The sequence below is a fragment of the Pogonomyrmex barbatus genome, unplaced genomic scaffold (genome assembly GCF_055798465.1).
Source record: "Pogonomyrmex barbatus isolate J1 unplaced genomic scaffold, ASM5579846v1 scaffold2, whole genome shotgun sequence".
In the NCBI taxonomy this organism is placed as follows: Eukaryota; Metazoa; Arthropoda; class Insecta; order Hymenoptera; family Formicidae; genus Pogonomyrmex; species Pogonomyrmex barbatus.
In genome coordinates this window covers 1,411,629-1,435,775 of record NW_028297116.1, presented here as the reverse complement: position 1 = coordinate 1,435,775, position 24,147 = coordinate 1,411,629, and the positions used below count along the sequence as shown (strand labels likewise).

Below are 24,147 nucleotides of genomic sequence, written 5' to 3'. Positions count from 1 at the left end.
TGTGAAGGCTTTCCATTGGTCGCAAGATGTAGAATTGCGCGGCAGGGTTCTCGATTTTCGTAAGCTCGACCGGAAGATGAGAGACCAGGAGAGACGAGAACGTGGACTGGCCGAAGAGAATCTATTGTTATGGGACCGGACCAATTGCGGACCGAGTCCGCAGGAGGCCCTGGGACGGGACGCAGAATTACCTATTATAAAAAAACGAGGTTGGGGTCATAGTTTCTTATGCACTTACGTTTGACGTGCAGAAATTACAATGGCCGCAACGTTACCCATTCGGCCGTATACCGAAAGCGAATATTTTCGATTAACGCTAATCAGTTATCAAATGTTTCGATAATATTAAGATATATATATATTATATGTACTGTATAATCATTGTAGTACGAGTAATATTTACACGTTGATATAATTTGTTACAAATATTAATAATATTACTATTATGTTTCGATAGAATTTTAAAAAGACTCTTTTAATTGATCCTTTTTAAGTTAATGAGATAGGAAATTTCACAGAATCGTGTTTTCAGAGAGAAGTATGTATTATAGTACGGAATTATATAGCACAGATATTTAACAGATATCTCTCGATCGTAGAAGAGAGTAGAATATATTTCGAAATATATCCGTATATGATATTTCATACAATAATTTTGATCCAGTAATCGGGTACGGAAAGTTGCAAACAAAATGTTTGGCAGCCGCGAAGTGTCGTTGCGGGAATAAATGTGCACTTCGCGAATCGCGGCGTCGGTGTATGACGCGTCGGTGTTCGCGCAACTGTAGCGTCTCCGCGCAACGACACGTCGGAGACGCACAATTCGAAAATTACGGCGAGCTTCGCGAGCCACGCGCGCATTAATTCTCGCCCGAGAAAACTCGCGCGATCGTTAATTATTTCGCGTGACACGCTTCGGCACTTCGCGCGTTGTCAAAAGTTCGCATTCGGATGTTTTGCGGTGGAGTAGCGCGGAGTTTCGTCGCGAGGCGGGGGCGGGGGGGGGGGGCGGGGAACGTTTTGAATAATGTAACAACGAAACCCCAGCCTCCGCCGTTCCCTATCCTCCTCGTCCCTCTTTCCTCTCTTTACCGCGGAACTTTCTAATTAACCGGCGAGAGAGAGAGAGAGAGAGAGAGAGAGAGAGAGAGAGAGAGAGAGAAAGGAGGTGGGAGAGAGAGGGAGGATGTGGGAGGAAAAGGGAGAAACCGCGGTGCCGGACAATACAAAGCCACGGCGCGGCTTTGCGCTTTGCGTTTCGTCGCGTTTCCCATTTGGCGATCCTCGTTGCCGCTCTCGTTGCCGCTTTCGTTGCTCGCCGTTTGTTTTTCCGTCATTGTCGAGCACGGTGGGCTAACATGGAAGCGAGCCGCTGACGCGTGATTTCATCATCATTGGACGAAAAACATGTCCGCGGTCCTAGCTGAATGGGATGTCACGCCGGCGCTGGCCCATCAGGATTTTAACGATACATTCCCATTGTTGTAAATTCTATCTAATATTGCTTTATTAATAATTGAATTAATTCCAAATTTATTCTGGATCTCGATCGTACGGATGATCCATGATAAACGGATATCGCGTAATGCCTTTGATGATTCTTTTTTAGTCAATTCAATGATTTAACGATTCAATTCTGCACAAATTTAAAATCGAAATCGTGTAGAATTTTTTGTTTCATGCCGACGGTCGCCTTCCCACGTCTGCCATAACGCCACGGCGCGGTTGTGAAAACGATTGCAGCGGCGATTGGAGACGCGACGGCGACGACGTTCCCAGGAGTCCAAGAGGATGCGAGAAACGTCGAAGCCGAGTCTCACGAAAGGTGAAACGCATCGCGCGCTGCGATGCCTAAAGGCCACGCATGGCTATACACGCCTGAGAAATTTTCTCAAAAAACACCATGGGGCACGACACCATGGGACAAGGTGCTGCGGACGCGAATGCGAAATCCGCGACGTCCGATCTGCCGCATGTCAAGAAGCGACGCCAGCTGTATGTTCGCGAATGCATAACTGTACGCCTACATGATTTATTTTGATCGAAAAATCGGGGAAAGGGGTTTTTCTTGAAAGGAACGCGAATGAAAGGGACAGGAGGGACAGGTCAACTCTCTCTCTCTGGAGGACCTGTTTGCCCGTTCTCTCAATGGACAATGTCCTGCTGGCGGGCTCACAAAGGACGATCCGCGGGTCTAGAGATCCTCCCACGATACGCATGTGGAACGATGGATCCGCGAGAGCGAGCGAGATGGACGAGGGCGTACGTGCGAGAGAGAGAAAGAGAGACGACCTGTACCCCATTCAGAATCCGTGAGAACCAGATTTCATATTTCTCATAACCGTCTGGCCGCCGAGCGCGGAACAGTGGAACGCAGTTTTCTAGCGGCTCCGATCTCCCCGAGGCCTTTCTGATACCCAATGTGGTCACTGATTTCACCCGTTTGTTCGGGACACATTCTCGTAGCCGGCTTGAGATCAAGCTGATATTTTGGTACGACTCGACGATGTGCTCCACTTTCCGAGGAGGGCACTGTTCTTGAAGGAGTTCGTGCGATTTATTGAACATAAAAGCGGCCTCCCGAGGGGATGAATCATAGTTAGAGAGAATTGCGAATCCTAATATAGTAGTGATATTATTAACAAATCTCGTTTATAATCTCTCTTTTGCTTATTAATTGTCAAATATGTATCATTTAATTTCTCTATATAATTTTTATTTTGCGACATCTGATGTAAAAGTAAATTAGTTTCAATATAAAGTATTTAACAATGACGCAGGTTAGATTATAAGAATAGGTTTATACTCTGTCGCTTTTTATAAGAATAAGATTGATGAATATGTATTATATATGAATGGATTGAAGGATATGTATTATATATTCTAAATTAGTCTATTCTGCAATATTCACATCATGTAATTGCGGTAGTTATTTCTGAATCCAAGAAAATTGAAGGCAGTTTGCAATTAATATCGTCATTTTTCAAGACTGGGATTTAAGCAAAGACAAAATAGCACATATATTTAGTTGTGTTTTTAATTATATATATCTCAATATTTATAATTATGGACTTTATTCGAATATTATTTTAGATTAAAAGAAAAACTACTTTTGTTTGCTCCATTTCAATATTACTATTCTTAAAATCACAAATATAGTAAATATAAAATGAATTCAACATCCTACAAAAAATTTGTGAGATGTGATTCGGAATCTCGGGAAATTACCTGTTGTTATCCAGTTTAATACACCCTCATTCTTTAAAGCGAGGTCACGGCTTAAAAAAATATTCAACCTCTATTTCGCTTGAAAAGAGAAAACCCGTTAGAAGTACCGTTCGTGATATCGAAGATACAGGGGGAGGCCTTTAGTTCCAAAAAGGTGGCCAAAGAAATTCGAGGAAACCTACGATGAAAAAAAAAATCGATCCAATTGTGCGAGCGAGGTCGATGTACCTTTAGATTTTACCACTGGTCTGTCTCTAGTTCGCTCACAAACGGATTCGTTTTTCTAGTTGGTCTTGTTTTTTTTCACGACGTGCGCATACATGCGAGATGCGACAGGGTGGAAAGGTCCTGTAGGAAAGAAAAAACCATCTACGCACTAAGCGCCATTTTGGATCTTTTGTACGGAAGCAGAACGAAGCACACGGTGGTGGAATACGGTCGGGGTTAACTCGAAAAACTTATGGACCTCGCGAGAAAAACCCAACGACGAAGGGTATGTGCTCTCGGAGAAAGAGAAAGAGAGAGAGAGAGAGAGAGAGAGAGAGAGAGAGAGAGAGAGAGAGAGAGAGAAGCCAGAGAGGAGATAGGAAGAGAGAAAGAAAACGCGAAAGAGAGGACGACAGAATATAAAGTGGGGGTTCGTATAAAAATTGCCCCCTCCAGGAGTGCGCATGCCGGTGGGTCCTTTCTATTCTTTTGATATCCTGTCGGGGCCCTTGGCCGGCCCTATACGCGTCCCGATGCTCCAGTCAGCATCCGAGCATCCGGGCGAAATGAGATCTCGTGCACGGCAATGAGAATCGATTCGCGTCCTCCGAAGATCAAACGAAAGCGTCGCTCGCGAGGACGAAGGGCCCCGCCGATGATGGCGATTTCGCGTCGCGTTTAATTCAGATTCCGCGATCGATCCTCCTTGATTGATTCCGACAGTGAATTTGGCCCTCTGACGAGAGAATATATTCGGATATAACGTAATAACTGACGCAGGACGACGCAATGGCGCACAAAGGTAATTAAGGCACGATATGAGCCAAGTCGGCAATTTCTAAGCAAGCGGCGTTATCTCTTATCAGGCGCGATTTACGCAAGACGTAAATATACAACGACGATAACCAGATAACTCGCGAAGAAAAGTCGTCAAGAAGTTACGCGAATAAATGATTTTGCTACCGAGGTACCGCAGGTACATAATTTGGAACGGTATTTTGGACAATATTGCTGTTTACGCAAAACGTTATCGCAACTCATATCGACGAAGAGTTGTTTACAATTTCAATCCTCTCCTTTGGATTTGGACGTCTTTTTTGTAGATCTTTGATTTGTCGCATCATCATCATACGCATATTTACATATTCTACTTTACGTCAGAAGAATCGATACGAAGGATTTTTACGATCATCAAGCACGAATGAAAAAAGCGTAATTATAGCGAATTACGATAAGAGATATTTTTAGATAGATATCACCAGAAAGTAGTAACGCGCCGCAACTACGAAGCGCGGATAAATGACGACGAATAAATGGCGGCGAAGTTCTATTATGGATAAGACGGTATTTGCGATCGCGTCACGGATCTGTCCATCTCGCGCCCGCGTCGATACGTACGTGCGCCGGGAATCTATCCGTTTCCCGATCGGTTTCTTCTGTATTTTTCGCCGGGAGATCGGCCGCCACGTACGTCGGCGTCGGCGGCGACGGCGGTGGCGTCCGATGCCTTCTCCTCGGTCGGCGAAGGAAATTGCCGCGACCCAATACTAATGGATAATGGAATTATTGGTTACGGTCGGAACTCGCCCTGGGGATGATCGTAATTCAATTGCTCCGATGTGTCCTCTGGACGTTTTGACAGGACGGACGTCCTAACAAGGATACCGCCCCGGGATATCCTCGCCCGTCTCTCCTGTGTGCGGGCGATGTGCACTCGCGCTAAATCTAACAAAAATGCGGAAAAACGCTGAGATGTAGGAAACAGCGATACAGTCTGCCGGTGTTTAAATATAATACAAAAAAAAAGAAGAAAAAAAAAAAAAGAAAATTAACGTTGACGCCTTATCTAACGCGAAACTAGAGGCAATTACTTGTTAGGAAATTATGTTAAATTGACTACGCTGGATGCACAATTATAATAAGAAATTTTTATCTTTAGGAACAAATTTAAATACAACTTTCGATTCTAAATCGAGAAATAAAGTATTTTTTTCCTTTGTGACTGTATTTTCACAAAGTATATTATGATGCTTGGTATAGTTCTAAAATTTATAAGCTTACAAATTAAATCTATCTTGGAAAGATTACATCGTCAATAATGCGCATCGAAAATCGTAAAATTTAAATTAGATTGATTTTTGACCGAAGAAACAGATCTGTTTCTATGCTGGTTGTTAAAAGGAAACGATTGATCGAGTATCGTTCGCGGACTGTCGCTGATAATCGATTCTCCGTCGGTCGGTCTGGTATATCTTGCTAAGGACATAAGAAGGAAAATTAATGTGGAAAACTAATAACCTCGAAATATTTCCCGCAGAGATTCCGGTACGCGGCCTTCCCACTCGTAGATGGAAATTACAAGGACGCCCGCAATAGGGGCCACCAGGCTTGGTGATCGCAACATTACGGATGTATAGGCCAATTTGTAAGCAATCCAACTTAGATTCGCCGGGCAATATTATATTTTTACGTTATCTTCCTTCCCGGCAATTCACATTCTCCCTTTCCTCCCCTGACTTGTATACGTGATTCGTTCGGATGCAGCCGCCGCGTTCATTTTTATACGGCAAGTAATTGTCGTCATCAAAATCGGAAATATAGTTCGCGTCATAAATGTACGTAATCTAATATTTCCGCATACTGATAATGATAACTGACAATGGAATTTATTTCTTATTTTTAACATAAAACATTTTATCATATTAATAAATATTTGTTGCATCATGACAGAATATTAAAAGTATTTAGATACTTGTTGAATATTTTTAAATTCATGCACTACAAGTTATTAAAATTCTTAAAATATTTTATATTAAATTATCACTCCTGTGTTGTTTATCTAAAAAAATTTTGATACAAAGAAATCATAATTTTTTATTAACTTTCCACATAAATTTTCATAAATTCTATTTGTATTTTTAATATATCTTTATATTTATCGCGATTTTAAATAATATATTGATATGTCTCACTAGAATAATTTTTAAAGAAAAAAAAAAAAAAGAAAGAGAAAAAAAATCAGCTTACAGTTTTTGATAGAAATGCCATAATCAACTGTATTGAGAGCCATATCGCGTAAAAAGCGACATTAAATGAGGCCAAAAAACGCACGCGGATAAATAGGCGGGATGATTTATGAAGTGACGAAGAGACACGTGCGTCATCCTTCCTCCTTCGCTCACCTCAAGCTCGCGAAGCCGTCGAGCCCCGACGAGTCCTCGCGCAGGGGTTGCCGAGGGTTCTGGTCGCTGCCCCGACAGTTTTGGTCCAACATCTGCCCCCGAAAAAACAAAAGCCCATTGTCGCTAACGACCGGTCGCGCGTCTCTTGTTTCTAACCGAGCGCTTTTGAATCGTAGGCGAATAACGGATCCGAGAGAGAGAGAGAGCGAGCCCGTCCATTCAGGCGAAATTCTCCGTTCTTTCCTTTCGCTCTCGCTTAACCTCTTCGACCGCCATATCCAGCTCGGCCGATTTTCGTTTTTTCGTTTTAGCAATAGAACCGCAAATCAGACATGACCCGACATGTCGCCTCGCCTCGTCTTACTACTGGGTTTTTTTTTTTTTTTTTATCGAGAATTTTATCGGATTTTCACCATCGTTATTTCATTCTCCTCTTTCTTTCCCGTTCGATTGTCAGCGACGAGCTTGGACAAACACGATTGATATCTCGCGTTCCTACGAAGAGTGTGGACACAATTGTCTTGTCCGAACACGACTCGACACCGAGACTTTGCGAACTTATCTTGCTTCCTGCCTACTGTCATTCTTCCGGTGAAAAACGAGAAGCTGCAGATAAGAGCCGTGAAAAAAGCACATCTCGACGGGACGACGATTCTGAATGGTAAAGGACCAAAAAATAGATTCTTATCGGGATCTCTTCGATGTGCTCAGACCCACGAAAATATTTTCATGGTTCTTGGCTTGTCGTCGAGGAGGTACATCGAAACCCGATATCGGCGAATTGTTATGGAATATTGCCGAGTTATGTTCGCCATTTGAGCTATAATGATTTTACAACGCCATTACAAAGTTATCCTTTTGAGAGTGCTTAGAGAATTTACATGCGATAAATCAGAGGATACCTTTGTATTCGGTAAATTTTCATATATACATTGCATGCAAAATCCGACGTAATGATTAAAAATCTTTTTTTAAAAATTTACATCCACATTATCGGTTAGAATTAAAATATCTTTTAATTAACAAGATTTGTGGTTGCAAAATAATTAATTATACCAAAGTATTTCATATACAAAAAATTGTTAACTATAAAATAGATATAGAATAATTAAAAGTGTATAAAGTACGTAATTAGCTGAGAATAAGCCAACTACAATTTCAGTTCGATCGGGGTGTAACTCGCATTAAGTAAAGGGTTGAAACGTGCTCGAGTTTGCGCCCTGGCCAATGGTCAAGCGAGCTCCGCCCAGAAAGAATCGAACGCCGTCGGCGCACCGAAAGCGCGAGACACGAACGAAGGAAGGAGATAGAAATGGTAGCCAGAGGTAAACAAACAGGGGTTGGTGTAAAGGCTACAAAAAGAAGAAGTGAACGAAAGAGAAGAGTAGAGATCCCTCGAGAAGCGCCCGCCGTGACGAAAGCGAGACAAAGATACGAGACGAGAACGGAGACAAAGCGAGAAAACTCAAAGGGAAGGAGACGGGAAGGAAGGGAGAAGAAGGGGGCAGAAAACGACTGCCAAGACGATGGAGGGTTTTTCTTGTTTCGTCGCGAGTCTGGCATCCCTATTCGGATATAGATATGGATACTCAACTCAACTCAACGAGGGAAAGATCGATGTATATGAAACTTGTGTCAATCTCTATGTTAATGAGAATGAGCGAAATGTACGAGAGAGAAAGGAACATAAGATGTCGCGAGGAGTTCTGGTGTACTTTCTCCAGAAGGACACTCAAAAGTGAATTGTTACGTCTGCGGCTGACCTTCGTCGGGCCCTCGGACGACGGTGAATTATAACGGTTGCGTAAGAGGAAATTAGTTCTGTTTGTTACGAGGAAAGTTCGTTCACCGGAATTAGACGAATATCGCTGCTATTTATCGTCAAAAGGAAATGGCGAAGATTAAAATAAAATAAAAAGGAAAAGCTGCTGCTTTAATTTAAAATTAAAAGAAAAGAATTTCTTTTTTCGTACATATATATGCATGAGAGAGAGAGAGAGAGAGAGAGAGAGAGAGAGAGAGAGAGAGAGAAATATTAATTTTTTACTACTTAGTAAAAAATAATGATAAAAATGTCATGAAAAACATTTTCAAGCTTTTTCTTCGTTCCTCTTTTTTTCTCGCAAAAATGTAGATAATAATAATTTTGATTATCTTAATTTAATTAATTGCTGTTACATACGCGCACAGACTTTATGGCTACTGGCCAAACGAAAGGCTTATATAGAATCGTTCGTTTTGATATCTCATCACGAGATTATGGCTGTAGTCAGTTAATAGGTATCGTAAATCGTAGTGATTAATGCCGCGCTGTGAATAATGCGCGATACCGTATGTCTACACTTGGTTATATAATGGTATCTGAAACATGTACATATCGATAGTAATAAGCCGATACTGATATCGCTTTCGCCAGACCTACTCGAGAAACAATAATCGAAAGCTTTCTTTGCGCTAACGTAATACTGTCGTAATACTGTATACTAGATTTTGCATCGTTAAAACAACTTTATAATTATCGACCGAAGAAAATTATTTTTCAACACACTAAAAAAATAATAGAAATATAACATATTTTTTTACAGTTAGGAAAATGAATATTGAAAGTTCTATCTTCAAGGATTAATACATCAATAAATTTCGATTATTTAATTATCGCTTAACAATATTAATGTTCTTTAATATCGCACGGTTGACGCGTTGACATCATTATAACAAATTATAATAAATTATAAATTGATCAGAATGAAATAAGGGAAAGTGTGGCAAATCTACGACTACGTTATATGTCTTAAAGTAAAATTAATTTGCCGTCGGCTTAATCGAAATTTCGATAAATCTAAGCGAGACGTACGTCTCTCTGTTACAGCGGAAACCTCGCAAAGTACCACGTCCCCAGACACCGTCCAATGCGGGGGCTGCAGGGCGTCCTACCCCCTCGGAGAAATCGTCCGGTTCATCGAGCACAAGGTCAACCACTGTCGGAGCACCCTCCAGGGTTGCCACAGTCCACCGGCTACAGCTGCGCCAGAGGATTCCGATCCTGAGGACGCTCTCACCCTGAAGACCGCTGATTCCGACTCGAAACTGAACTCGGTGCCCAGCATCTCCGCGCCCATCAACAAGAGGAGCGGCCGACTGGAGAGTCCGCCGACTCCTCAGGGCCCGGGACCGGATACCGGAAGTCCGATTGACCTTAAGGCAAGCGCCAGCTCAACGCCAAAAAGACGGACGGAAGCACCGGACGAGGATAAAGAGGATCTTCCGAAGAAGCAAAAGACCGAGTTTGTGGACGCCGACACGAACACAATCAATTCCGGTAAATTTCTCGCGTTTTTCTCGTCTCGCTTTCTTATCATTGGGAATATCATAGTCATGGGTATTATATAATTTAAATGTCGCATTGCTCTTGTTCTTTGATAATAATATGAATGAAATATATTCATATGCATAAAAGCGTATGAAATATGCATAATATATCAAAATATGTAAAAATGAATATTTTTTTATGAGCCTCACGAATAAATTAAAAATTAAAATTCTTTGTGTTAAAGGAATTAAAATTATTAACAAATTTTTATCTTTCGATATACGTATGAAAAAAATGGATTTACTAAGCACTAAGCACAATATTTCAAAAAGATGTTTTAAGGAAAGGAAAGAATATTTGATAATTTCATGTATTCGATATGTAATAACATTAATAAAGCTATCAATTTTCCAATTTTCTTCGATTATTATATTTTTCATTATTGAAGTCGTGATTAAATAATGGAGCATTTTATTAGACAAATGATAAGAGCAATTGATTAATTCGGAATGATGAGAAATGACACACGCAATGCGACCCAGCCACAATGTAAGCGCGAAATAACTTAAAGTTTCAAGTTTTTCAATTTTGCATTCGGCTTTTGTATCATAGATTCCAAATTTGGCAATGATCGAAGCGACTAGAAAATATATACGGGTTTCTCAAAATAGTAGGTGTACAATCGAGGAAGCTGATAATACCATTTCGAAATCTTTCTGGTTTGGCGAATTGTCGGTTTGCTGAAAAGGGGTGGAAGAGGGTATTTTAAAGTACAGTTATAGGGGGGCTGCCATGTGATGTCGAACCTGGTCGAGCGAACACGAACAATGGATCAGTGGATTCGATTTTTGAATTTAAACCGCCCGCTCGGGGATTGGGGTGAACCTGCCCCTCATGCCTCTCCTCTCGCCGTTCTTCTGACCCCCTTTTGTCGGGAACTACATTGTTATACGTCGAAAGGTTTAACACGCGAGAATTCTCATTCGGCGATGCGACACTCTAGATATGAAAGTGCTACGTTATCTTCTTGGCATTTCTTTAATATTGAACCAAAGCTAAATAATTGTGTGGATCGTTTTTGTTCTACTTTTTTTTTTTGCTCGCTATTTGTAAATTGGAATTATATATGTTTGCGCGAGTTACATTGCTATAGAAAAAGAAAAAACGGAGTATTTATTTGAAATAAATGAAGAAATATATTTTATTGTAATTTTTTCTTTATTTTATAAATAACAGATATAAATATTATTATTTCAAGAAAATAAGATATTATCGATCAATTAATCAATTTTGCAATAATAATAAATTATCTATTTAGGTTTTATTACAATAATTATTTGTTATGTTAAAAATACAAATTATATATAAAATACAAAATACAAATTATATATTGTCATGAGTAATTAAAAATAATTTTATTTTTGTCACAAAAACGATTTTGAAATTGAACTTTATTCATTTTATTACATTAACATATTACATCTCTAAAGAGTTTAGCGTGGCCTCAAATTTACGCCTACGATTTTTTTTCTATAAATCGAGTACTCCTTTGAAATTGTCATACATTGCTTAATTGTGCAAATTAATGCAGTGTTTTGTAATATTAAACAGAATTGGTGCTTGTTCTCTGACAATAGCAGTACTAGCTTTTTCTTATTTTCCTTTGCAATTAAATTATTTTTATATATGTGAAAATAAATTTTTGTTGAAACTAATAATACAAAAATTTAAATAATTAGAAAATATTGATTAAGTCTTCATTTTTTAAATAGGAAAATTTCTATCTTAATTTCTAGTTGTAGAACTATAATTTTTAATTTAATTAAATAATTTATCATTAATTGTTATATATGTGTGTGCACGCAAAGCCCCCGACTTTTATACGAATTTTTACAAACGAAAGTTGACCTCACGAGTATTATTTAAATCATCATCGATTAAACCTGTACAATTTGCAGAATTCGAATCCGCTGAAAGAAAATCTAAATCGAAGAACGGAAAAATGTAAAATTAAATTTGTATCTCCTCGAGAAACGAGGGCGGCCATCACGAGGACGAACATAATTGTGTCTCCCGAGGAACAGCACGTCGGTGGTCGCTCGCACACCGATGTCTCTTTAAAGTTTCATCACGCTCCGTGGCACTCACGGTCCAAGCCCCCTCCCCCCCCCCCCTTTTGCTAGCTACACGTTCCAGCAGCGAGATAGAGAGTTAACCCTTTCCGAACTGGTTCACGACTATAAGAATATCTCTTCGCTCGTGCTCATCCCGCCGCTTCGTCCGCTAGTCGGGGATATCCCCGGTTAAGCCCCTTTTGTCGCCTTTTTTTGTCGGATTTTTTGCTACCGGACAACCACGTCGGAAAGCCCAATTAGAATCGTCCTATTGTTCGGCCACGTGGTCCGCACGAGCCGTCCACACGAGAGAGTGTGCCCATATGGGCGGACGTGCGCCACGCTAGTGTATGCAATACGATCGAGTCTGGAGCATTACGTGTGCGAACAGGTAAAGCAACGCGTATCGGAGACGCGCATGTGGAGTGGCATTGGCAGGATGTGCCGAGAGACCCTCGATGGAGACTCGGAGCAAAATTGTAAATCCCTTCTAGTGATTCTGATATTTTTTCCTTTTTTTTTTTTTTTTTTTTTTTTTACTACAAGATATACACGGTAATAATATGAATTTAATACTTTTTGTTTTTTTTTTTTTTTTTTTTTTTTTTTTTTTTTTTTTTTTTTTTTTTTTTTTTTTTTAATTAGTAGAAACGCTGGAAATGTATCTTTTTTTATTTTTTTTTTTATTTAACTGAGTTTAACTAGAAAAAAACTCCAATTCGGAAAAAAATTCGTGATTTCGTGAACAGAGGAAAACTCGGTTAAGCGTGAAAATAGAGAACAAGCGGAGAGCGCGCGTCGTAAAAGTATGACGTTGGAGAACCGTGAGAGAGACGAGATATACGTCCCGAGGAAGGCTAAGGAGTAGAAAAGGAGAGCAGAGGAGGGTGACGAAAAAGGAGCGATAATCCGTCGAAATTGACACCAACCAGCGCTCCCGGTGAGATGCAGATTTGATCTATCTGTCACGTTTGTCTGGGAATATTAATTCTCGTCCGTGGGTGAGGTTTTTCCTTGGCAGCTTTATGGCTCCTTCCCGACCTTCCCGCGTTTCTCTCGCCGTTCTTTCCTTCCTCGCAAAGTCGACGATTCCCCGGACCGCCCGAGGTGAGCGGAGAATTGCTTGCGAATTGGCTGTCGCTCGGGGTTTTGGGGATCCTGCAACCTTCTCGTCCTTCATCCTTCCGTTTTCTCCGTTCTCGCGGAAGGAAGTCGACAAGAATGGCGTGCGAGCGATACGCCTAAAAACCGACGTCAGAAACGGCTTTTTCGGCTATATATCATGCATATCGCCGGAACCAGCCTGCTTATATTTTATTTCATTTTTTATCGATATTTTTTGTTTTTTTTTTTTTTTGCTAATTATTTCAATATTTAACATAAAAACTTAAATTGTAGTCGTCTTTTATGAATATTATCTTATTGTTTGGAACAAATTATGAAAACAATACGTGACACACGTATAAAAATCAATGTAAAAATTGTCAGTATGACGAAAAAGTTTCTTTCTGCTTCGATTGTCCCAGTTCATATTTTATCTTCTTTTTTCCTTGACAATGACAAGGTGGTTGCATTCTCCGTTTCCTTTCCGTCGCACCTCGTATGCCTCGTGTAAAAGGAAGCTCGTCAGAGTGAGAAAGAAAGAAGGAGCACGTCATCAAAGCTTACAAAGCACAGAAGTTCAATATACACGACTTCAGCGCGCTGCGACGCGTTTAAATTACCAGGTCGAGTGGCTTTTTGATTAATTTTTTTTCTTACGTCCTTGTCGTAAAAACGAATCCGTCATCCGCGTTTTTCTCTTTCTCTCTCAATGGTGTATTGCACTACAAGAAAATCGAAGTAATTGCAAAGGCAGATCTTTTACAATGCAAGATAGACAATACTAGGTTTTTCAATTTTCTCGTAACAAGAGTTTTCATGCTTTGCTTTTGTCATTTTTGCTTTTGTCAATTATTTCACATCACGTGTGACCGAAATTGTGTGCTTAATTTTATTTACGTTATATGAAAATTCAATGTTACAGACACTCCATTTTTCCTCTTTAAGAAATATACGTTCTTCTTGTCAAGTCGTGAAAAACTCGGGTAATAAACTCTTTTAATAAATTTGAGACTCGGCCCTCACTCGAAGGGTTAATAGCCAGCAGCGGTCCATTCCGCGAGGTTTGCGGTTTGAACGGACAAACCGAGTAACGGAGGACATAAAGGCTCGTGAAGTCGTCTGACCAATCCTTTCGCGAAATTATAGTGACCACAAGGAGTATGTTACGCGACCGTTCGAATATTCGTTTAGAGAGGAATCGTACTGGTCGCGATATTTGCGATTTTAATGGCTTTGACTCTTTGTCGCACAACACTCTGCGGTGGCTTGAACAGGTCGTAAATAAAAATTTACATGAAAAAAGTCTGCACGTTACGGTTACGCGATATTGAGCGGATGGTAATAGTAATCGTGCAATTTCTTTGTTTGTGTTTTAACGGTATAACATACGTGATTGATATTTAATTAATTTTTATGTAAATTGTTTTATACACAATTGTTTTATTACACTACTATATTTAAATACACGTACTATGTTTAAATAATAATTAATACAAACAGAAAAGTTTGATAATTTTAATTTACTTCTAAAATAATTTATCTGATTAGTTTTCTTGAATTACATTTTATTTGAAAATCATTACACATCTCATTATATTTAATTTCGTCGTACACACACACACACACACACACACACACACACACACACACACACACACACACACACACACACACACACACACATACATTTACTATTAATTCTTTTTGATACATGTTGATACATTTCTCGTTAGCGTGTAATATTTATCCCAACTGGTTATTTAATTAATGGGTCCAGTAAAATGATTAAAATCACCCGCAAACTATCCACGTGGACATGATCCGCTGTGCGTTGTCCCTTTTAAGTGCAGCCCTTGTATCGACAACAAAGTGCATACATCGCATACGTTAGCTAATCGATATTTTAATATTGTCACACGCCATTCCGGATTAAAGGCCTTTATGTGTATTTGTTGTATGCGCATGTACGTGTATGTATCATGACGTCATTGAACGGCAGATGTGTCCCGTCCAAAAAGATTTCCGAGAGCGCGACGCAATGTCCCTTACACGATTAAAATTCGCTCGTATGCGCAAAATCAAGCATAACACTTACAATATTATATGTGTGATCGCAAATAATTTTAAGCTTTCCTTTTAAGCCTGTGAACAAATTTTTCGGGCATTAACATTACAAAGAAAATTTTAATCCCGTTATTGCGGGGTAATTTAAAATGTATAATAATCATTTAATTATAATTTAAGCGATCTTTATTAAATTAAAATTGAAATATACCTCTAGATTATCTCTTTTAACGCAATCATCAGTTTATTTGATCATAATTAGTTACCGCATGAAAATTATTCGTTTTGTCTTTTATTTGCAAATTTTACAAAAAAATAATTGTTCGCATTTGTATTTTAATATTACGAAAGTAAATTTAGAAAGTTTACAGAAATGTATTTTGGAAGAAGTATTGGTGGGAGGGAGATGGCTTTGTGTTAAGTCTCCCGTAAAAGGGTTGAAAGGAAGAATTCGCAGGATGACCGGGACTCAAATCGTTGTTAAACAATAGCGTTCCAAACGATTTGCCCGTAAACGTCGCATAGGCCAATTTGCCGGGCAATTTCTGGAGAAAATCGGTCGGTCACTATCGCCAGAGGGCCAAATCTCATGTGTACAGACATATTGTTCATTTGATTCTACTGCCCCTTTTGAGTTTCAAGTTCTTTTTCGATCACTAAACTCGTTTATTAATATTGTTGTTTGTTTTAAAAAAATATTAGAATTGTGTAGAGGTAACTTACCTTAACTTTCATTTCAACTATATCTATTCTCTTCTATTCTTTTCATATAAATTAAACTACTTTCTTTCAAAAGAGATTAGATATAAAACTGTACTGATATCATGCTGACACATTTGTTATACAACATATACCGTATTCTTCGAAGTAATAATAATCAATGAAGCAACAATGCGTGTCCGCATTTTTCGAATTGCAGTTAGCTAGCCAGCCATTTCGCATAGACACGGCCAGGAAAATCTAAAGAAATAATCCTAACGGATGGCCACCCGCGAGGTTTGCATATGAAAAGCGACGAGCCGTGAATCGATACACCTTTATTATGCTCGAGCACTTGCTTATCTCTCGCGCTTTCCCGCCGGCATTTTCTCTCCCTGGGGAAGTCGGCAATATTTTTGACTTCCGGGGAAAAAAAGGAGCTGGTTGGCTGCTCACGAGGGTGAGGAAAACGTGGTTGGTGAGCGCTTGAAGTATGAAACAGTACATCGAATTTTCGCTCCTCATCACTTGTCTGTTTCAGGGATGACTTGACTGTCTTATTCTTGCTATCTTTCGTGATATTCTTTCCTCTTCCTTATACGAGCTTTAATTTCTGTCTAGAGCCGAAACCTCGAGCCAATTTGTACTCTATGTTCGTCTGGTCGAAAGACCAGACTGGAGACGACTTGGGAAAATTTTGAAGTCTGAAAAGTTTTTGTTCAATCTGAACCGCTGGTCTTTTCCTTGATACTTACTACGGAAATTCCGTTGTTCTTTTAGGTTTCAATCTGATTCAGAAGATTATACAATTATACAATTACACGAATAAACTAAATTAATTTTAGGAAAGAGCAAAACAGTTTAAATTCTATAGTTCAATACAATTTTATTTAACATACAAGTTTAATTTCGTTAAGATATCATTTTTTATTAAATTTTTATTAAAATATTTACGAAAACTATAAATATTATTTATTTAAAAGAAATATATAAATAGACGATATCAAATGTAAGTATAATAAATGTTTTAAGAAAAATTAAATTGAGACAACTTGAAATCTCAATTATTATTACAGAGACGTTACGAAACTTTTATAAAAGTATAGTTTAATTGAATAATTCTTGGAGAACAAAGTTAGAGTGAAATTGTTAGAAGTACAATTTTATAATTAAAATTATTTTATGCTTTTTTATATACACTTTTCTCATCGAGCAAACTTTTAGCACAAGTCATGAAATCCCCGAGAATGTCTTGCCTATTTCTTCGCTGTGCTTTCCTCCGTGTGTCTTCCACGTTCCTCTGCAACTTTCTCCTCTTCTTCTTTCTGTCAATCGAAAAATCGTGCGCGTCAATGAGATGAGATTGCGACGAACGTCTCTCATTCCACGCTTGCTGCGACGCGTAAACGCTGCAAGCGTAATCCTGGTGAAAGGTCAGCGGCGAAGAAAGAAAGTCCTTCGCCCACTGTCGGGCTCGTTATTCTACTTAGCACCTTGTTACATACAACGAAATGTGTTCTATTGTGTATTGTCGCGAGGTAAATTATCACTTATCCGTTGACGGCGTCGAGTTGTTCCTAATTTTATTTAAGATTTCATTGTCTTCACATCCTGCTCATCGTTAGATCCGATCTCCCAAAGCCACGCGTTTCTACGAATTGCTCTGAGTAATTTCACGTCAATGTAAAATTATTATAATCGTATACGAAAAAGCGAGGGAAGAAAATTCAGAAAGCTGCCGCATATTTTTATATATGTAGCATCATTAAAAATGAGTAAGCTAGACATTTAGACTACGTTAATGAATATTATTATCTATACTAAATAAAAATAATTTTTTTGTTTTGTTTAATGTAGATCAAGAAGTCTCCAAGTGTATTACGCCTTAAAAATATTACGCCTCAATCTGGCAACTGTTCGGCTTTAAGACGATCCTGAAGCTTTATTCTTAACAAAGATCCTTCCTTATCCCGAACGGCCATTTAATTAGGACCACTTTATTTTGCTGCAGCCTTTTGTCTCCAGCTGACTTTCCTTCCCGTTCCAAGTATCACGGGACAGAGAGGTACAATGGGGAGGAGAAGGCGAGTCCTGAACTTTTTAATCTCTTACAAGAAGAAGTGTACCCCTGCCCGCTACAACGCACTCGTATTTATCTCGTCTAAGAAGTTTCTTCTTGAATAATAGTGCGTGCGTATTTATTCGTCTGTGCGGGATACTCGCATTTCTTAAATTTCGACAAATCTGATTTTACCGAATTAAAAAAGAGAAACAACGTCGTAGTATTTGAAGGAAGGAGTTTTCGAAATGTATTCGAAATGTTTCTTTTTTCAATATTAAAACGGTTTAAAAATTATATGTTTCTGGTAAAGGATGCGCTCCCGAGTTAAAAGATTGTTTTCTATTTCATGATGTTAGAAAAATTTTATCTAAAAATTTTGAAAAGAATGAGATAATTGAATTAAGAAGTAACACACATAGGAGAATTCGCTTCGCTTAAAAATGATTAATTGAATCTTAAGCGCTTTCCTAGTATTTCTCAAGGAATAAATTTAAATCTTCTCCTCGGTCCCTAACATCCGGTATTAACGGTCCAAGAAAATATGCCGCTCGGGTAATGTTTCGCGATGCTTTTACTCGCAAAGTAAGGGTCGCCCTTAAGCACATGGTGCGTGCCCATCTTTGGCCCATCTTTCCCCTTTTTCAACAGTCCTCTCACTTCTCGCCACTGAGGCGACGTCGAATTAATAAAATCCCGCAGACTCGCGCGATGGGCGTCTACTGTGCTACACGGAGCGTGAAAAATGGCCGAAAATCTGATATTCCGGATTAAAAACATTGAAATTCAAAACCCGTCCCTCTCGCATCATAAGCTTTCGCGCGCGCCATGGGGAAGGAGGGTCGAGAAGTCGTTAAGGGTCAGTTTCAGCGGCATGCCGTAGTAACCAACCCCCGTCGGCCCAGCACGATCCCCTCCCGCGCTCCCCGACGATCGCCGTTCGACGAGGATATTATTTTTAAACCCCCGCAACTCGCCAGCCCGAACCGCAATTTGACACAGACGCGCCGTTTGAATTCCGAATTCAATCGGCCGGGTCCGATCTCTGTCCCGATTCCGCGAAATTAAGGGTGGTTCGAAAATTGATAGCGTGGCTTCGGGGCATGTACGCGCACATGTTGTGTGTATGTGCGTGTTTTACGAGTTGCCGTCATGTGCCCGCGAAATTACCGCGAAGCTTCAAATCCTGCCGGCAGATTATTACGATATATCTAGGGCTTTGTAATCATCTTATTCGTGACTATAATCTATCAGGTTACATTAACCTCGTCAATATAATCCTGTCCGATTCTTTTTGACAAACATTTTTAAACTTCAATTTTCAAAATAGTTATACATTACGTGTGCGGAACATTTAAATCAAAAGAACTCCGATGTTTCATCTCAATAACATCGACCGTTTTTTATGAAAATAATTTTAGAAATATTTAAAAGGGTTGTATATATATATATATATATTGTATTATTAAATGTTAATGCAAAGAATATTTGCATTAATTATATTGCAAAGAAGATATAAAAGAGTTAAATTTACGATTAAGTTTAATAGAATTTGCTACATTTAAATTTTCTCAAATGCTAAATCAAATGCGAAATTTTTCTTTGCAAAGGCGATAAACTATGACTCTTAACTAGCGTGATGTCGTGATGCATTTGTTTCAGAACCAAGGTGGCTTCAGTGCTCGCAGTGTTCCCGGCGACTGTGCTCAGCGTGGGAGCTTCTTCAGCATGTACAGAGCATGCACGGCGCCCGCCTTTACTGCTCCTCCTCCTCCTCGTCGACGAACTCGTCGTCGAACACTCCGGCGCCTAGTCCACCAACGCCTACGCCGACGCACGCGCATCATCTCAGTCCGCCAAATCATCTAAATCTAAGCGGCAAGTCCACTGGAAGTTCCTCGGCGGCGAATTCTTCCGGCGGGACGAATACGAGCGGCAGTAGCGGTAGTCGACAGCAGCTCCAGACCTCGTCTCTGGTGGGCGATCCTCTCCACAGCTTTTTGAGGCTACCCCAACACTTGGAGCGAAGCTTTCCACCTATGTTTAGGCCTGACTTTCTTACCTTGAACCCTCTGGCGGGATACAGAGGTCTGCAGGAGCTGCAGACGGCCACGCGGAATCTACAGAATTTGGGCGACCCGCTTCGCGGTATGGACGGTTTGAATCTGGGGGATCCACTTGTGCGCAGCTCATTGGATTCTCTAAACAACGCCCGGAACCTAGCAAATTTAGCCGAATTGTCACACGGTCGCGGCCTCGCGGGCCAAGCACATCCACCACCACTTGAAGCGAACCTGGATTTTTACTCAGCGCGCCTAAGGAGCCTCGCTAATCCGTCCTTAGGCGCGGCTCCACCAACACCTAGCGGTAATCCCACGACAAACCCTCCTCCTCCACCGGTACCATCGGTACCGCCAGTCCCCGTCGCCAGTGGAGTTCAGCAGCAACAACAACAACAACAACAACAACAACAACAGCAGCAGCAGCAGCAACAGTCGCAGCAACCACAGTCGCAGTCTCATTCGCAGTCCGTGGAACCACCTAGTCCGGCATCGATAAATCCCGCAAATTTAACTCACGGTCATCAAAAAGAGAATTCGCCGCCCTGTTATAGTCAGAGCCCAGTGGGCCATCACAACAACAATAATTCGACCGACAGTGAGAAAACGAGCCCACCGGTAGCTTCAACGCCGATCATTACCGATTCTTCGTCAGAGACGGTATACACATGCGAGGTCTGCGACAAGAAGTTTCGTTTCCAATCAAACTTGATTGTCCATCGTCGTAGTCATCGGGATAAGGAGAGACAATATCAGCAACAAGAAAGCACGCAGGATGGCCAAAGTACGCCAACGAGATGCGAAGTATGCGAGATTGAGGTGGCGAACTTTACCGAGTTGAGGAAGCACATGAGAAAGGAGCATCAGGAGCACTTAAACTCGGCCGCCAGTCCTCAGGGCAGCGTCGAAACGGTGCCGGATGACGGGTCTAGCTGCGATGAGAACATGGATCTGGATGAGATGGAGGAGAACGAGCAGAAGGCCGAGCGGGAGGATGTGGAAGAAAATACACCGGAAGATCTGAGCACCACTCAAGGGCAGAGCGGCGAGGAGAGCAGCGGCCGGGTGGAGAAACCGGCCAGTTTGGTGGGCGATCTCATGGAGAAGTTCGGTCTGAGCAATATTGCCCAATACTCGGAAGCTTACCGGCAAGCTTTGCAAGAGAATCATCGCAGTAGTTTTCTCAAAACCGAGTCACCGTGCAACCTCGCTAACTCGCTCAATAATAACAAGGAGAAGGAGAGCGCTCTCTCGCCCACAAATTTTAACTCCTCGACAACGCCGAATATATTCTCCGGCCAGGGATTTCCTAGATCCTCGGGGCCCGATTTCGGGGGCCTTTGGTTACCTAATCCGCACTACTTGGAGAACAACGAATTTCGTAAAGCGTCCAAGGCCACGACGTCCACTTTGGCGCTTCAGGGTTTGCCGAGCCCGTTGCTGAAGAAGGAGCGGAGCGGCCGAAATGACACTTGCGAGTATTGCGGTAAGGTTTTCAAAAACTGCTCGAATCTAACGGTGCACAGGCGGTCGCACACCGGCGAGAAGCCGTACAAATGCGAGCTCTGCTCGTACGCATGCGCCCAGAGCTCGAAGCTGACCAGGCACATGAAGACTCACGGCCGACACGGCAAGGATACGTACAAATGCCGCTTTTGCGAGATGCCGTTCTCAGTACCGAGCACGTTGGAGAAGCACATGAGGAAGTGCGTAGTGGTAGTGCAGCAGGGTCCCAAGCTGGAAATACCATATCCAGTGATCAAGGATGAGGATTCTTCACTTAGCAGTAAGGATACTTGATCTTGGAACGGAAGCCTACCGCCGATCCCGCCGCTGTGGCCGCATAGGCCGCCTTATCCGGTATACTGAAGATGAGGGATCTTCCCCTTCAGGGACCTCGAGATAAGGAGAGACATTACGAATATTCCTGAATTGCGCAAAGGCCGAGTTGATCTCACGTCGAGATCACAACGGTGCAACTCAGAAGGATCTCTCGACACGAAAATGTCCGAGGTCACCTCTCGGGATTAGGAGAGGTGGTAGGTCGATGCGTGATGTCGAGAACTTCCAAACGGCCTGGAAAAGGTCTAGTCGAATTGTGTAAAAAAGAAAAAAACATCGAGAAATCTAGCGAAGATGATAAATCTGGCGAAGCTGGAATTTCGACTAGTTCGAGGAAGAGGGGACACATAATTGTGAGGATTGGACGCAACGAGAAAGCGACGTCCAGATGACGCGAGAACAACAAACGAGTATAACAAACGTATATAGTATAAAGAAAGAAGATATTCAACGAGAAATCCTACTCCGCGTTTAACTCTATAAAAAAATGAACGAATGGTTACCAGTCTGCGAGTCTCAGTACACACACAGCTATTTAAATTACATGTATCTCTATAAATATAGTTTATAAATAACGAGAAAAAAAAGACACACATATAAATATAAAGCTGCATATATATATATATATATATATATATATATATATATATACATATATATACATATACATATACATACAGATAAAGAATATATAAATATAAATATATAAATATATATATATATATAAATATAAAAAGAAATGCAAATACAAAGAATATAAATATTATAAATAAGATAACGAACGCTAGTTCGTGACTTTATTATCGCATTTGAAGATTATTTATTTAATAATAGATATATATACATATTGTATAACATAATATATATATATATATATAAATATTATGAAAATCTGCAACTCGCCGTGTATGTAACTATATATTATTAGGGACAAATTAGGAAGGAGTCTTTTTGTACATTACACGACGTCGCTTCGTAAGAACGCGTCAGTGGGACCGACGCGTCTTCTTTTTAAAATGCATCGATTTTCTTGGTACGTAAGGAGAACTGGCAACTTCGATGATCCTGTATGTACATATTTAAAAATATTGATATTCGAAACACTGTTATATATCAATATCTAAGACTACTTGAGAATATTTAGTTAAGTAATATAATGAAGAAGCTAGTACCTATAAACTCTAGCTCGATCCTATGTACAATGTATTATATCTATTATCGGCGACTTTATTACCTTTATTAATATTATTGCACTTATTATATTGTCTTTATTATTATTAATATTATTATTGTTTTGTAACATTATTATTATTATTGTCATTATTACTATTATTGCTAATATTATTATATTACCATTCTATTATTATTATTATTATTATTATTATTATTATTATTATTATTATTATTATTATTATTATTATTACGTTTGTCACTATTATCATTACGGTTGCAGTGAGTTTAAGCGCCGCTTATACATTATTTTATTCCGATATTAAATTATTATCGCAGATGTTTTTAAAGGTTAAGAAAATGCCAAAGTTGTTTAGGTTTATAGCCGCTGATTTTACATCGCTCGACGTGTCCGTTGAGACGGAGGAATTATTTAATTTAAAAAAAGAATTACAATAACATTTTTCATTGAAGATCATCGTGATCAGAATCTAAACTAATAAGTTAATCCTGAAATAGACAATCCTGAAAAACATATTCTAATCGGAAAAAATTCCTCCTTCGACGGCCACTTCGTAGCCGCGTCAAGAATATCATCAGCGCGCTTTGTTCGTTGATTATATTTATTGCCGTCACAGTGTAGAACCGCAAATCGGCTTTCGTAGAATTGATACTGAACATTGATCCTGCGAAAATCGTGTGGCCAAACCGAGGCGTAATCAGAATTGAATTTTTTCCGTTTTTCTCTCGTCCTCGTCCAAGACTGAGGCTTTCGGGCGACGCGACGATTGTTCTTCGAGTTTTTCCATTTCATTTTAAGTTAACGAAATAATTTTTCTTTCTATCTTCCTCTTTTTGTTTTTTTTTTCTTTCAACGACGCCTCGTCGACGTAAACGTTTTCGAAGAGAACTGTTCCTAAAGAGATATATATATTATAGGCAATAAGATAAAAACGAAAATAACTTCGCGATGCGTGAGAGACGAAGGAGTGCGAGTGTCTCAATTGCGTGTCTTTATGTGATTTCATTGTGAGTGTTAGCCTTCTCGTTCAGGGGATGAATGTGCGCGTGTGCATGAGTTCGATGGTGAGAACGCGAAAGCATAAAA

At 40.1% G+C, this 24,147-nt stretch overlaps 1 protein-coding gene across 2 annotated transcripts in view; it reads left to right on the top strand.

Annotated features, from left to right (window-relative positions):
- Nucleotides 1-24,147, top strand: part of Cph (BCL11 transcription factor chronophage) — a 36,739-nt gene that overhangs the window by 11,106 nt on the left and 1,486 nt on the right. The window contains exons 2-4 of one of the 2 annotated variants that reach the window (XM_089076054.1): nucleotides 5,753-5,860; nucleotides 9,487-9,936; nucleotides 19,630-24,147. The exon at nucleotides 19,630-24,147 is cut by the window's right edge and continues 1,486 nt beyond it. In XM_089076054.1, coding sequence (XP_088932180.1) covers nucleotides 5,845-5,860; nucleotides 9,487-9,936; nucleotides 19,630-21,827 — 2,664 coding nt within the window. In that variant the 5' untranslated portion in view covers nucleotides 5,753-5,844 and the 3' untranslated portion in view covers nucleotides 21,828-24,147. The remainder of the gene's footprint in view (nucleotides 1-5,752; nucleotides 5,861-9,486; nucleotides 9,937-19,629) is intronic. The other variant, XM_011644008.3, reaches the window with a different exon arrangement.